The 15541-nt window shown below is 40.4% G+C and overlaps 1 protein-coding gene across 6 annotated transcripts in view; it reads right to left on the reverse strand.

Annotated features, from left to right (window-relative positions):
- Window positions 1-8552: 8552 nt before the first annotated feature.
- The window catches only part of osbpl1a (oxysterol binding protein-like 1A), a 204730-nt gene continuing 197741 nt past the window's right edge, over window positions 8553-15541 (reverse strand). For all 6 annotated transcript variants that reach the window (XM_072569698.1, XM_072569693.1, XM_072569696.1 and 3 more), the window contains one exon: window positions 8553-10390. In XM_072569698.1, coding sequence (XP_072425799.1) covers window positions 10288-10390 — 103 coding nt within the window. In that variant the 3' untranslated portion in view covers window positions 8553-10287. The remainder of the gene's footprint in view (window positions 10391-15541) is intronic.

A 15541-nucleotide genomic window follows, 5' to 3' on the forward strand; every position in this document is an offset into this window, starting at 1 on the left:
TGATTTCGTTTCACTCTCTCAAATTGAACACTAAATTCTACGTTGTTAGGATCACTGTTCCTGAGAAGATCTTTTATTCTCAGATCATATATTGAATCTGCCTCGATACACATTACTAGATGCAAAATAGCCTGATCATTAATTCTTCCTTGTTGCTACTTTTGCCAGTTTGATATTACTCATCTATTCTAATGAAGATTAAAGTCAATCAAGATTAATATAGTGCCTTATTTTACATCTTCATTATTTCCTAAATTATTCTTTGCCCTACATCTTCAATTAAGGGGCCTATAGGCTACTCTACCAGTGTCATCTTGTTTTTTTTGTCTCTGCCTGGAATAATGAATCAGACTCTGCAGCGTAAAAAGTACACTGGCAGTCCCTTGCATATATATTCAGTGCTGATCTCCATGGTAAACAAAAAGTAAAACTTTAATGGTCTGTCAAGCCAGGTTCCACTTGGATCTAGGTTGTCCAGAACTACCATCAACTGGAATCTTAACACTCAAATTCACAATTAGCAGTATTGTTCTGTTCCATCTTTCAATAATTATTTATTGTTATTAATTTAATACTGTTTCTGATCTGCATTTCCCAATGTAGGAGTTAATGCTGTAAATGAAATACAGGAAATGGATTCTATATCATCCTCTTCTCAAAATGAAAATATATTAAGACACAACACTTCAGCTTCAGAAAATGAGGGTTCTGCTTACCACAATTACAGGCATGTTCCAGATTCTCACATGGATGTACAGCGTTTTCATTCAGAAACTCAACAGGAAGTACTTAATGTCTTAACTGAAATTTTTCATAAGGTATATGTACGACTTGGCACATTGGAGTTCCAAGTGCAGAATCTGGTGAATCGTTTTGAAAGCCTGAGCACAACTGTAAACGAGATACATTCTGCAATGAACATCAATCCATCAGGTGATTCAGTTCATTCAGATGCTTTTCCACAGTATGAGAATTATTTCCATCGTTCTAAATGAAACATACTTCTGTATCCTTATTAGAGTAACATAAAGCTGCAAATACTTAGCAAAGGTTAGGACACAAAATTAAATTGAAACTCTCTGCTTAAAAATGGATTTGAAATTGAATGGTTTTTTAATTACACAATCCATTTATTAATGTTCTATTTGGCAGTATTACTTTGATTTTAAATTAAAGGTAATCATTTTAAGAATTACTTAGAATTCCTTATCAGCAAATTCCTGAGCTAAGTACTTAGTGTTTTATAAAATTTAGTTATGTTTGACTTAACTTTAAACAATTTGTACTTTCTTTCCCGGTCTTAGTCAGTGATAAACATCTATTAGCGATTGATGCATAGTTCATTAGGTGGCTAGCTAGAACTCATTGCCTGGTCAGCTAGGGCTGACTTGCTACTATTAAAACAATGGAGGGGAGATTGATAGAGAACAATTTTGATGGTGTACTAAACTCAGGAATTTAACGAGTGCGGGAATTTGACAGTGAGGGAGAAGCCACTGTTCCAATTTTTTACAATGTTGATAGCAGGGCAGGCGATGTTTTGCAGCTATAGTGTATGGAAATTGGTGGACACCAGTGTATCCTTGGCAATCACCCTGCAACTCGAATACTTTATGAGCTAGAGTCAAAGCTTCAAATACTGACACATTGGGGAGAGCTATGTTACCTGGATGTTTTCTTCCAGGAGGTATTCACATGCTTTTAGGATTTGATTTGTGGTCAGTATTGTATACCAATTCACTACTGCATAATCTGTTGCTCATGATGAAGCTTGCATCCATCATCCTTAAGTGTGGGAAACTACAGGGTCTGTTTGTTCTCTTGAAAGCAGGGCAGTGGATGTTATCTACTTAGACTTTAGCAAGGTCTTTGACAAGGTCCCTCATGGCATGCTGATACAGAAGGTGAAGTAATGTGGGGTCCACAATGAGCTTGTAAGATCAATACAGAACTGGCTTGGTCAGAGAAGAGTGAGTAATGGTGGAAGGTTGATTTTCTGACTAGAGATATGTGACCAGTGGTATTCTGTAGGGATCAGTACCAGAACTCTTGTTACTTGTAATATACATAAAAATAATTTGGAGGAGAAAGTAGGTGGGCTGATTAGAAAGTTTGAGGACAATACAAAGATTGGGGAAGTGCAGGTAGTGAAGAGGATTGCCTGTGGATACAGCAGGCTGTAGATAAGGTGGAGAAATGGCAGGTGGAATTTAATATGGACAAATAAGAGAGGATACATTTTGGAAGGTCTAATGCAGGAGAGAGGTATACAGGAAATGGCAAAACCCTTAATAATATACAGCCTTAAAACTGGCATCAACTAATTATGTGGAAAATTGTCTGGATATGTCCTGTATTTAAAAAAAATCAAACCTGGCTAGTGACCAGTCCATCAGTCCAGTCTTGATCAACAGCATTAATCATGCAGCACTTGCTTAGTGGTAATGTCATTGATGAGAAATCCAGAATCCCAAGTTAATGTTCATCACTGCAGAGGGTGAAATTTAAATTCAATAAAAATCTGGAATAAAAAGCTAGCCTAAAGGCTACTATTGATTGTTGTAAAAAATCAACCTAATTCACTAATGCTGTTAAAGGAGGGAAATCTGCTGTTCTTACCTGGCCTACAAGTGACACCAGGCCCACAGCAATGCAGTCGACTCTTGACTGTCCTCTGGGCAATTAAGGATGGACAATACATACTAGGCTTGCTAGTGACACCCATATTCAACAAATGTATAAAACTGATAAATAATTTACTCACCTCCACTCCATTTTTTCCACCAAAGCCACTGAGCTCCTAACTTCATTACAGTCTTGGTTCAAACATGGACAAAAGAACTGAATTCCAGAGGGGAGGCGAGAATGAGTGCTCTTGCCATCAAGGCTGTATTTGTCTTTCTGTCACACCAAAAAGCCATAGAAAAACTGAGGAAATGGGCACGAACAGAGATGGTTGTGGTTTGGAGGTTAATCATCTCAAACTCTGAATATTACTGGAGGAGCTTTGCAAGGTAGAGGCCAAGTTGCAAGTTAATTCAATGACTTTTTGTCATAAGATCAAAACTGTGGTGATGTGCTAATGACTGGATGATAGTCAGCACTTTTCACGATTCCTTAAATATGAATTCAAAGTAGCTTTATTTTCACTGTAATTATTAGTACGTGACAAGTTTACAAGCCACCACTTACAGTACCACCTAAGGTACCTAGGTACAGAATCTTAAGTACAAATTCTTAGGTTGGGGGAATCAGAAAAATGAACAAATGAAAAGTTCAGAATAACAGTCCTTCCAACCCAGTCCTTGCCAGCAGATTCCTCTAGAATCACCTCAAAGACAAAAGACAAAGTTACAAATCACAAAAAAAAACAGGTTTACAGTCCAACAGGTTTATTTAGAGCCACTAACTTTTGAGTTGTTGCTTCTTCATTAGGTTGTTTTGCAGCAGAATCATAAGATACAGGATTTATAGCAACAGGATTGTAGTATCATGGAATGTAATATTAAACAAATTTAGATCAAATCTTTCACTGTTTAGAATGATCATGTTAGTTTCAGTTCTTTCATATGTAAATTCCAGAGCCTTTTTAAAGTTACGTTCTCACGATATACTTAGATTAGATTACTTAGTGTGGAAACAGGCCCTTCAGCCCATCAAGTCCACACCGACCCGCTGAAGCGCAACCCACCCAGACCCATTCCCCTACAGTCACTCCTTCACCTAACACTATGGGCAATTTTGCATGGCTAATTCACCTAACCTGCACATTTTTGGACTGTGGGAGGAAACTGGAGCACCCGGAGAAACACACACAGGGAGAATGTGCAAACTCCACACAGTCAGTCTCTTGAGGTGGGAATTGAACCCGGGTCTCTGGCGTTGTGAAGCAGCAGTGCTAACCACTGTGCCACCGTATCTTTAGCAATAGGTGCCATCTCAGCTCTGGCAGTGCATTGAAGGTGTGAGGTTAAAGTCTGTCTCCCTGTGTCCCAGTGTACAGAATCCTACATGGATTTATGTATTTTTTGAGCAAAATAAAATGTAATTCTGCAAGTACAAATTCCTCCACAATCATCTGTGTGCGTGCATTTAGGGGTGTGTGTAAAGAGGTATAAATCTGTGAGAGGATGTGTGTATTGGGGGTGTACGTGTGAGCATATGAGAGAGAGCTTCTGTACGAGAGAAGGTCTGTGTGTGTGTGTGTGTGTGTGTGTGGGCCTGTAGGTGTGTGCGCGTGCGAGCGAGAGAGTGACTAGTGCAGCGGGGACACCTGTAGTGTGACATGAACCCAAGGTCCCAGTTGAGGCCATTTCCATGGGTACCAAACTTGGCTAGAAGCCTTTGCTCGGCCACTTTGCTTTGTTGCCTGTCCTGAAGTCCGCCTTGGAGGATGATTACCTGAGGGTCCGAGGAACAATGTCCTGAACCGCTGAAGTGTTCCTCGATTGGGAAGAACCATCCCTGGCTGGTGATTGTTGTGTGGTGTCCATTTATCCATTGCCGTAGACTCTGCTCAGTCTTGCCAATGTACCATGCCTCAGGACATCCTTGCCGACAGCGTATGAGATAGACAACATTGGCCGAGTCACATGAGTACCTGCCACGCATATGGTGGGTGTGTCCCCACATATAGTGGTGGTATCTGCGTCGACACTGTGACATGTCTTACAACCCTGTCACAGCAGATGCTGCATGGTGTCCTGAAGGCTGGGCAGTTTGCTGCAAACAATTCTGTTTGAGGTTTGGCAGTTGTTTAAAGGCAAGAAATTGGAGGTGTGGGGAAGATCTTGGCGAGGTGTTCACCCTCAGTGATAATGTGCTGCAAGTTGCAAAGAATGTGGTGTAATTTTTCGGCTCCCGGGAAATACTGGACAATAAAAAGTACCCTATCAGTGCACCTTGTGTCTGTCTCCTGAGGTTATTAAGATTTTGCACTGTAGCACGGCGGAACGGGCGGTCGATGAGTTGAGCATCCTACCCCATTCTTATGAGGACAACCTTTGAGTACTTTCAAATAAAGATAGAAGGCTATGCCAGGCCGCCAAGAACAATCCATGTCAAAATTTAGCAATCCCTGGACAATATCCAGGCTGTGCTGACAAGTGCAAAGTATCCCTTGTGCCAAGCAAAGGCACAAGACAAACTAGCCACTGCCACTGAAATACAATGGCATTACCAACTCTGAATTCTGAAAACTTTCTCTAGAGCGCATTGAAAACCAAAGTTTTAATGAACAGGATAAATTGTACGCATTCTTTAGTACAAACTAGAATGTGACTTGATATCTGGAACAGTGGTAGTAGTTGTTCAGAAATTACTTGGATTGAGTCGATTCTAGGCATTGATTTAGCTGGAATGCAAGTTACCATTTCATCTATAATCACAAAAGTGGTATTAAAGAAATTAAATGGTTGCAAGGACAAGTTCCAGATATTTTTCATATGGGACCAGATCAATGGCTAACAAAGTAAGGGGTCAACATGATATCACAAGAAACATGCTTGACTTTTTTTTTAAATCAAGGCCTATAAAGAGACATGGAGTTAAGTTAGTTAACACAACTCTCAGTGAAGATGAGGATGGAGGAACTCAAGAGTGTTATGCTAAAAATGGAACTCTGACGAGGAGGTGGAGACGGAGACATCTTCACAGACATGCAATGAGGAATAGACTGTTGCTCATCAAATAATGGTACCCATGATATTGTCAGTAGATATTCTGGTAGGACATGCAGGAAAATATGGAACTCAAGCTTTGCTGATTTGACATTTCACTTGGCCAAAACCTCATAAGGATGCAATGTAGTTCTGTTAAATGTGGCATATAAGTTAGGCAGTGGAAAAACTTCACTATGTAATCAATCCAGCATGTTTAAAATTAATACTGGTTTTTGAGGAACTACTAAATTCTCAGAAGGGTTCATAGTAATTTATGAAGAAACAGAACTCCAGAAATGTACAGCACAAAGAAGGCCCTTTAGACCACCTAATCCCTGTCAACCTGTCAATACAAATCCCACTTTCTAACATTGGCCTGTAACCTTGAATGCTGATCATGCTAATGCACACACATTTTTAAATGTTGTCACGATTCTCATATCTAGACCCTCCCAAGGTAGTGCATTCTAGAGCCCACCACCCTCTGGTTGAAAAAATCCCCTCTAAATCACATGCCCTTCACCTTAACATTGTGTGTCTTCATTATTGCCCCCGAAACTAACAAGAACAGCTATTTCCTATCCATCCTGGCCTCAACCGCCTTCTGTGTGATAGTACATTCATAGAGTCAGAGATGTACAGCATGGAAACAGACCCTTTGGTCCAACCCGTCCATGCCGACCAGATATCCCAACCCAATCTCGTCCCACCTGCCAGCGCCCGGCCCATATCCCTCCAAACCCTTCCTATTCACATACCCATCCAAATGCCTCTTAAATGTTGCAATTGTACCAGCCTCCACCACATCCTCTGGCAGCTCATTTCACACACGTACCACCCTCTGCGTGAAAAGTTGCCCCTTTGGTCCCTTTTATATCTTTCCCATCTCACCCTAAACCTATGCCCTCTAGTTCTGGACTCCCTGAACCCAGGGAAAAGACTTTGTCTATTTATCCTATCCATGCCCCTCATAATTTTGTAAACCTCTATAAGATCACCCCTCAGCCTCTGACGCTCCAGGGAAAACAGCCCCAGCTTGTTCAGCCTCTCCCTGTAGCTCAGATTCTCCAACCCTGGCAACATCCTTGTAAATCTTTTCTGAACCCTTTCAAGTTTCACAACATCTTTCCGATAGGAGGGAGACCAGAATTGCACGCAATATTCCAACAGTGGCCTAACCAATGTCCTGAACAGCTGGAACATGACCTCCCAACTCCTGTACTCAATATTCTTACCAATAAAGGAAAGCATACCAAATGCCTTCTTCACTATCCTATCTACCTGCAACTCCACTATCAAGGAGCTATGAACCTGCACTCCAAGGTGTCTCTGTTCAGCAACAATCCCTAGGACCTTACCATTAAGTGTATAAATTCTGCTAAGATTTGCTTTCCCAAAATGCAGCACCTCGCATTTATCTGAATTAAAGTCCATCTGCCACTTCTCAGCCCATTGGCCCATCTGGTCCAGATCCTGTTGTAATCTGAGGTAACCCTCTTCGCTGTCCACTACACCTCCAATTTTGGTGTCATCTGCAAACTTACTAACTGTACCTCTTATGCTCACATCCAAATCATTTATGTAAATGACAAAAAGTAGAGGGCCCAGCACCGATTCTTGTAGCACTCCACTGGTCACAGGCCTACAGTCTGAAAAACATCCCTCCACCACCATCCTCTGTCTTCTACCTTTGAGCCAGTTCTGTATCCAAATGGCTAGTTCTCCCTGTATTCCATGAGATCTAACCCTGTTAATCAGTCTCCCATGGGGAAACTTGTTGAACGCCTTACTGAAGTCCATATAAATCACATCTACTGCTCTGCCCTCATCAATCTTCTTTGTTACTTCTTCAAAAAACTCAGCTGAAAAATGTGTTGCTGGAAAAGCGCAGCAGGTCAGGCAGCATCCAAGGAACAGGAGAATCGACGTTTCGGGCATAAGCCCTTTTTCAGGACTTCTTCGGGTTTATGCCTGAAACGTCGATTCTCCTGTTCCTTGGATGCTGCCTGACCTGCTGCGCTTTTCCAGCAACACATTTTTCAGCTGAGTTTTTTGAAGAAGTAACAAAGAAGATTGATAAATTTTCTCTTCACCCTTTACAATGCAATCAAACCTTCACAACAAATGTTGTGGACTTACTTTTTATATAGTTACAAAATGACCCCCATGCTCTTAAACTCTACACTTTGGCTAATAAAGCACCCATACACTTTCTTAAAGATGATCTACCCAATATACTTGATGGCTGAATGGCCTGCTTTAGATTAGATTAGATTAATTACAGTGTGGAAACAGGCCCTTCGGCCCAACAAGTCCACACCGCCCCGCCGAAGCGCAACCCACACCATACCCCTACATTTACCCCGTACCTAACACTATGGGCAATTTAGCATGGCCAATTCACCTAACCTGCACATCTTTGGACTGTAGGAGGAAACCGGAACACCCGGAGGAAACTCATGCAGACACGGGGAGAACGTGCAAACTCCACACAGTCAGTAACCGGAGGCGGGAATTGAACCTGGGCCTCTGGCGCGGTGAGGCAGCAGTACTAACCACTGTGCCTTCTACTCCTATATCTCATAGCCTAACTCCAAAAGACCCCAGGATGAAGTCCATCAGGACCCAGCCACTTGCAAGCTCACAGCTCCAACTATTTACTCAGTATCACATCTCTGGTGATCCTGATTTTCCCAGAGATCCTGCTTCTCTTCCATTTCATAATTTATCACATTAAGGACGTTGCTACCTAGCAACAGAATGCAGAATGACTAACACCTATCATATCACAGTTCCGCAGTGGCAGTGACCTCAGCAGCTGAGAAGCTCACTACAGAACACTTTATCCATTGTTCCATCACAGCACTTAAAAATACCATATAAAGACAATGATTTATATCTACACATTTTGTAAAGCCTTTATTTAGCTGCAATATTACATTCAGTATTCTTGTATTAAATGACAAAGCGGTATTAAAAATCTAACTTAGTGTTGCTTTTTCATCACTTCTAAGATATGTATTTCTAGGAATATATTGCATAAGTTCTGTGCAATACACACACCACTTTTGACAATCGGTAACGGCTGAGATAAGATATAAGAGATGGATTTCAATTTGAAGCTTTGGAGAAATTAAGAGATAAAGACATTCTAACTGGAAATGGTGAACTACCAAGTGTGCATTCAATCCAATCAAGAGTTTAACTGAATCCAAAACAATTTCAAATTGCAATGCATCATAATTGCAAAATATTACTTAAATTCATTCAAGATTTATGAGAATTTAGTTAACGAATTCCAGCTTTTCACATTTGAAGCTTATGTATTTGAACAGAAAACTACTCCCATTGCCAGTTGCTACAGAGGGTTAAGTGTCATACCTGGAGTAGAAAACAGTTAATAAATAGTAAGTTAATATAATTTTGCAAAGGCCAGATAAATTGGAAATCTTAAGTGACTAGAATTAAGAATTTACAATGGGAGTGTTTTCCACAATTGGTAATCTTCACTCGTACAACTGATCACAACTTCAAATATTGTAGCTCAAATATATTCAACCTAAGTTTTTTTTAAAATTTCCAGATTTCTAGAACTTAAGCTCTGATTACTGTACAAATAATTACAGAATTTATTTTACACTTTTAGCTATACAGTTTTTCCAAACAAGGTTCACAAAGCTTGCTGTGTCTTTCAAACTCCTGAACAAAACTAATCACTTGAAGGAAACACACAAGTCAAATGCAACAAAGACACACATTAAATAAGACAAAACAAAAAAAACCCTGATAAGTATTAAGATCACCAAAGACTCTAAATAGGATGAAATATGTTGCACAAGTGACAAAATACTCCTCCTAAATGCATTTCTGTCAGAGATATTTCTGTTCAGTGGTAACCTGATATTGGAATTGAACTTATACTCTAAGGAAACAAAGTGCATAGAAATATATTTTCAACTAATGGATATCTTATACAATTCCTATGAATTTTAATGGGGCCAAAGACTGTTTATAAAACAGCACAGAGATTGCCATTTTATAGGCACAGTTCTTATCTAGCTCTATAATGGGTCTAAACAAAACTTACCTATAGTTAAAATACTGTAGCATAGTGATAAATGATTAGGTTTTTGAGGAACATAAATTAAAGGATAGCATGATTGTGTAGAAGTAGCTTATCTTAGTGCCATACAATAAATGGCTTGTAGGAATTCAACTGCTGGTATTATTCCCACTTATTTCCAGTGCAAATTGTTTATCTTAGTCCCTTATCATAAACCATCTTAAAGTATACAACAGGCGGTTTTATGCCCCCTATTACCTTACAAGTAAATTGCCAGAGGTGGGTAAAGAGTTCCATTGTTGGGCACTTCCAAAATAGTTTTCAACGAATGTGCAACAATTGGAAGAGAGAAAAGACGTTTATCAGTGATACTTTGATTAAGAGACTTATTTCATACATTCTTGGCAGTATTTAATATGAAAAGCTCTCAAAAAACTCAAACAGGACTAAATTTACATTGGTTGAGGTTTTGCTGTTTTTTTTTAAAAAGTCACGAAATAACATATGCCCTGAAATTTGCTCGTAGAAGTCAGAGGTACTGGCTGGCTAGTTCTCCCATCTGACTTAATAAATATCACTGCAGTGTGAGTAATTCCTATCCCAGTAGCCTCCTGAGTACAGCCAGTCTGATGCACCAGTGTGGGGGTTGGGTCCTTGATGGAACCACCTGGTAACAAATCATATTCGAAAAAAACATGAGCACTTGTTAACTAATATTATTAAAAGAAAGTAACTGCAGTTTGGGACTCATACCACTCAATCGAATTCATTATACAGAATAGTAAACATTTAATAGAGTTCATAAGACCACACTATTATTAGGAAGCATTTTCAAAGAATGTATCCTCAAACAGAAGTGTCCAACAGACTAAATGTGATCCTGGAGCTCTTCTATATGGACTACAAAGCCTCTGCCTCATTTGCAAGCTTCTGTGCAAATTTTACAGATTGATTTCTAAATGACGGTTAAAAGCTACTCCAGGGCTGATGGATTTGCACCTATTAGGAGGCAGCATTTTCATACCTATCAGTAATTAGCACCTTCCAGATCTCCAGATGAAGTTTACTTAATGAATACCTTGCTTCAATATTCAAGGGACCTTGACATTTCCGAGGACAGCGTGAAACAGACTGATTTGCTAGAACAGGTTGATGTTAGGAAGGAGGATGTGCTGAAAATTTTGAAACAACATAAGGATAGATAAATTCCCTGGGCCAAACGGGATATATCCTAGGTTACTGCAGGAAGTGAGGCAAGAGATTTCTGTACCTTTGGTGATCATTTTTGCATCCTCACTGTCCATTAGGGTGCCAGATGATTGGAGGGTGGCACATGTTATTCCCTTGGAACTACAGCCAGTTTTACGTCAGTAGCGGGCAAAGAATTGGACAGGATTCTGAGAGACAAGATTTATTATTACATGGAATATTGTAGTTTAATTAGAGATAGTCAACATGGTTTTGTGAGGGGCGGTCATGCCTCACATACTTTAGTGAATTCTTTGAGGATGTGACAAAACATATTGATGAAGGAAAGCAGTGGATGCGGTGTACATGGATTTTAGCAAGGCATTTGATAAGGTTCCCCATGGTAGGCTCATTCAGAAAGAAAGGAGGCATGGGATACAGGGAAACCTTTTTGTCTGGATATAGAATTAGCTGGCCCAGAGAAGACACAGGGTGGTGGTCAGTGGAAGATATTTAGCTCGGTGACCAGTGGTGTTCCACAGGGATTGGTTTTGGGACCTCTGTTCTTTGTCATTATTATAAATGACTAGGATGAGGAAGTGGAAGGGTGGGTTAGCAAGTTTGCCAATGACACGATGGTTGGAGGAGTTGTAGATAGTGTGGAGGGCTGTTGGAGTTTGCAACAAGACATTGACAGGATGCTGAACTGGACTAATAAGTGGCAGATGGAGTTCAACCTGGAAAAGTGTGAAGTCATTCAGTTTGGAAGGTCAAACGTGAACGCAGAATTCAGGGTTAAATGTAGGATTCTTGGCAGTGTGGAGGTACAGAGGGATCTTGGGGTCCATGTCCACAGATCCCCCAGAGTTGCCACCTAGGTTGACATAGTTGTTAAGAAGCTTTCATTAGTAGGGGAATTATACTGGAGCACTATAGATTCATGGTTAGACCACACTTGGAATATAGTGTTCAGTTCTGTTCGCCTCATTATAGGAAAGATGTGGAAGCTTTAGAGAGGGTGCAGAGGAGATTTACCAGAATACTGCCTGGACTGGAGGGCATGTCTTATGAAGAAAGGTTGAGGGAACTAGGGCTTTTCTTATTGGAGTGAAGAAGGATGAGAGGTGACTTGATAGAGGTATACAAAATGTTGAGAGTTAAAAAAATCACACAACATCAGGTTATAGTCCAACAAGTTGAACTGGAAACACTAGCTTTCAGAGCACTGCTCCTTCATCAGGTGATTGTGGCCATAACCGCCTGATAAAAGGAGCAGCGCTCCAAAAGCTAGTTCTTCCAAATAAATCTGTTGGACTATAATCTGGCGGCGTGTGATTATTAACTTTGTACACCCTAGTCCAACACCAGCATTTCCAAATCAAGATGTGGAGAGGCCTAGATAGAGTGAATAGCCAGAGATGAGAGCGTGGCACTGGAAAAGTACAGCAGGTCAGGCAGCATCCAAGGAGCAGGAAAATCGATGTTTTGGGCAAAAGCTCTTCATTAGGAATTAGATTCCTGATGAAGGGCTTTTGTCCGAAATGTTGATTTTCCTGCTTCTTGAATGTTACCTGACCTGCTGTGCTTTTTCAACACCATACTCTCAACTCTAATCTCCAGCATCTGTAGGCTTCACTTTCACCTGGATAGCCAGAGACTTTTTCCCATGGCGGAAATGTCTATCATGAGGGGGCATAAATTTTAAGGTAATTGGGGGAAGGTTTAGGGGAGATGTCAGAGGTAGGGTCTTTACTTAGACTGGAGGGTGAGTGGAATGCATTGCCAGCAGTGTTTGTAGAGTCAGATATATTAGGGACATTTAAGTGACTCCTGCATAGGCACATGGAAGATAGTACATTGAAAGCCTTTGGCATTGATCTTCAAATCATCACTGTCTACAGGAATAGTGCCTGAGGACTGGAGGATAGCAAAGGTGGTTCCCTTGTTCAAAAAGGGTAGTAGAGACAACCCTGGTAATTACAGACCAGTGAGTCTCACTTCAGTTGTTGGTAAAGTGTTGGAAAAGACTATAAGAGATAGGATTTATAACCATCTAGAAAAGAATAATCTGATCAGAGACAGTCAACACAGTTTTGTGAAGGGTAGGTCGTGCCTGACAAATCTTATTGAGTTTTTTGACAAAGTGACCAAACAGGTAGATGCGAGTAAACCCGTTGATGTGGTGTATATGGATTTCAGCAAAGCGTTCAATAAGATTCCCCACAGTAGGCTATTATACAAAATGCAGAGGAATGTCATTGTGGGAGACATTGTAGTTTGGATCAGTAATTGGTTTGCTGAAAGAAAACAAAGGGTTGTAGTTGAAGGAACATGTTCATCTTGGTCCACTTACTAGCGACGTACCGCAAGGGTCAATGTTGGGTCCACTGCTGTTAGTCATTTTTATAAATGACCTGGATGAGAGCTTAGAAGGATGGGTTAGTAAATTTGCGGACAACACTAAGATCGGTGGAGTTGTGGATAGTGACGAAGGATGTAGTAGGTTGCAGAGAGACATTGATAGGATGCAGAGCTGGGCTGAGAGGTAGCAAATGGAGTTTAATGTGGCCAAATGTGAGGTGATACGCTTTGGACAGAGTAATCAGAATGCAAAGTACTGGGCTAATGGTAAGATTCTTGGTAGTGCAGATGAGCAGAGAGATCTCGGTGTCCATGTACACAGATCCCTGAAAGTTGCCACCCAGATTGACAGGGTTGTTAAGGAGGCATACAGTGTTTTGGCCTTATTAATAGAGGGACTGAGTTCTGGAACCAGGCGGTTATGCTGCAGCTGTACCAAGCTCTGGTATGTCCACACTTGGAGTATTGTGTATAGTTCTGGTCACCGCATTATAAGGAGGATGTGGAAGCTTTGGAAAGGGTGCAGAGGAGATTTACTAGGATGTTGCCTGGTATGGAAGGAATGTCTTAGGAGGAAAGGCTGAGGGCCTTGAGGCTGTTCTCATTAGAGAGGAGGTTGAGAGGTGACTTAATAGAGACATACAAGATAATCAGAGGGCTAGATAGGGTGGACAGGGAGAGCCTTTTTCCAAGTATGGGGACGGCAAACACGAGGGGACACAACTTTAAAGTGAGGGGAGATAGGTATAAGACAGATGTCAGAGGAAGTTTCTTTACTCAGAGAGTAGTAAGGGTATGGAATGCTTTGCCTGCAACGGTAGTAGATTCGCCAAGTTTAAGTGCATTTAAGTCGTCATTGGACAGGCATATGGACGTACATGGAATAGTGTAGGTGGGATGGGCTTCAGATTAGTATGACAGGGCGGCGCAACATCAAGGGCCGAAGGGCCTGTACTGCGCTGTAATGTTCTATGTTCTATGAAAGGTATGTAAGTTGGTTTGATCTTAGTAGGGTAAAAGGCCAGCACAACATAGAGGGCCAAAGGGCCTGTACTGTTCAATTAAGGGAAAAGCATAGTCATAAGGTGTACACCTAATGTCTAACTCTCCAATCCATTGACTGGTTTAGATGTGCTTATCTATCCTTGACCTCCTGCCACACACTCAAAAGGTTGGACACCACTGTTCTAAGGGAATGCATGTACAGAATGAAATGTATTAGATTTAGTTAGCAAAAGATATGCTGCATTCTTCAAATATTTATATTTATAGGTTATAACTCAACAAAATGCTTAACTAAAGTAAAATTTATTTCACAAATCAAATATTATTTAATCCATTACAATTTTGCAATAAAGAATGCACCATGGAAGATTTAGAGTCTGGGCATGCTTGTCAGACGTTCAAACCAGCAAAATGATGTCATGACACACAACTTAGAGAGAATTTATTCAGTAAAGACCAACGTAAAATGGTAATGTACCCCACTGAAATGAAATCACCATTTCTATAGAAAGCAGCTACTAGTTTCAGTTATAGCACTGGCTTCACATTCTGATTTTTGTAGTTGCGAATTTCAGGGTTTTTCAATTGCTATGTTTGCTAGTTCTGTGCATGGAGGACAACAGGTTGGCGTCCATAGCTGATAACAGCGTTAGAGCTAGTGTTCTACTTCAGATAAATTCTGGACCATTAAAAGCCTTGTCCGAAGTTATCTAGTGCAACTGTTATGTAAGCACAATAGCTGACTTTAAACAATTCAGATAGGTAAAAGCAAGAAGAAAGAATTTGATTGAACTTTAATAGCTCATTAAATGTTGTATATGGTTATACTAGGAAGATATGGTACTTTATTTCTTGTCCATTTAATTTATAAACAGACCTTTTTTTACATTTAACAAGCATGAATTGACTTCCAGATGATGAAACAATATGGTAATTGCATTATTTTACTGGCAATCCCAAGACCCAGGGTCAGGAATTCAGTCAGATCTCACCACAATAACTAAAATGTAAATTCAACTGATCAAGTAAATCTGGATATTTTAAAAAACAGTGGCAGCAGTATTTGTGACCACATTATCAGATGGCTGTGCTTAAAAAGAAGTCCAGTTAAAAATGCCCTTGAGAAGGGAAATCTATTATTCTTACCAAGTCTGGCCTACATGTGACTCTTGATGCAGAGAAACATGGTTGACTCTCAATTGCCATCTGAAATAGCCCTAGCAAGGCATCCAATTCTGGATGATTAGTGACCGACAACAAATGC

Source organism: Chiloscyllium punctatum, chromosome 5, assembly GCF_047496795.1.
Source record: "Chiloscyllium punctatum isolate Juve2018m chromosome 5, sChiPun1.3, whole genome shotgun sequence".
NCBI lineage: Eukaryota > Metazoa > Chordata > Chondrichthyes > Orectolobiformes > Hemiscylliidae > Chiloscyllium > Chiloscyllium punctatum.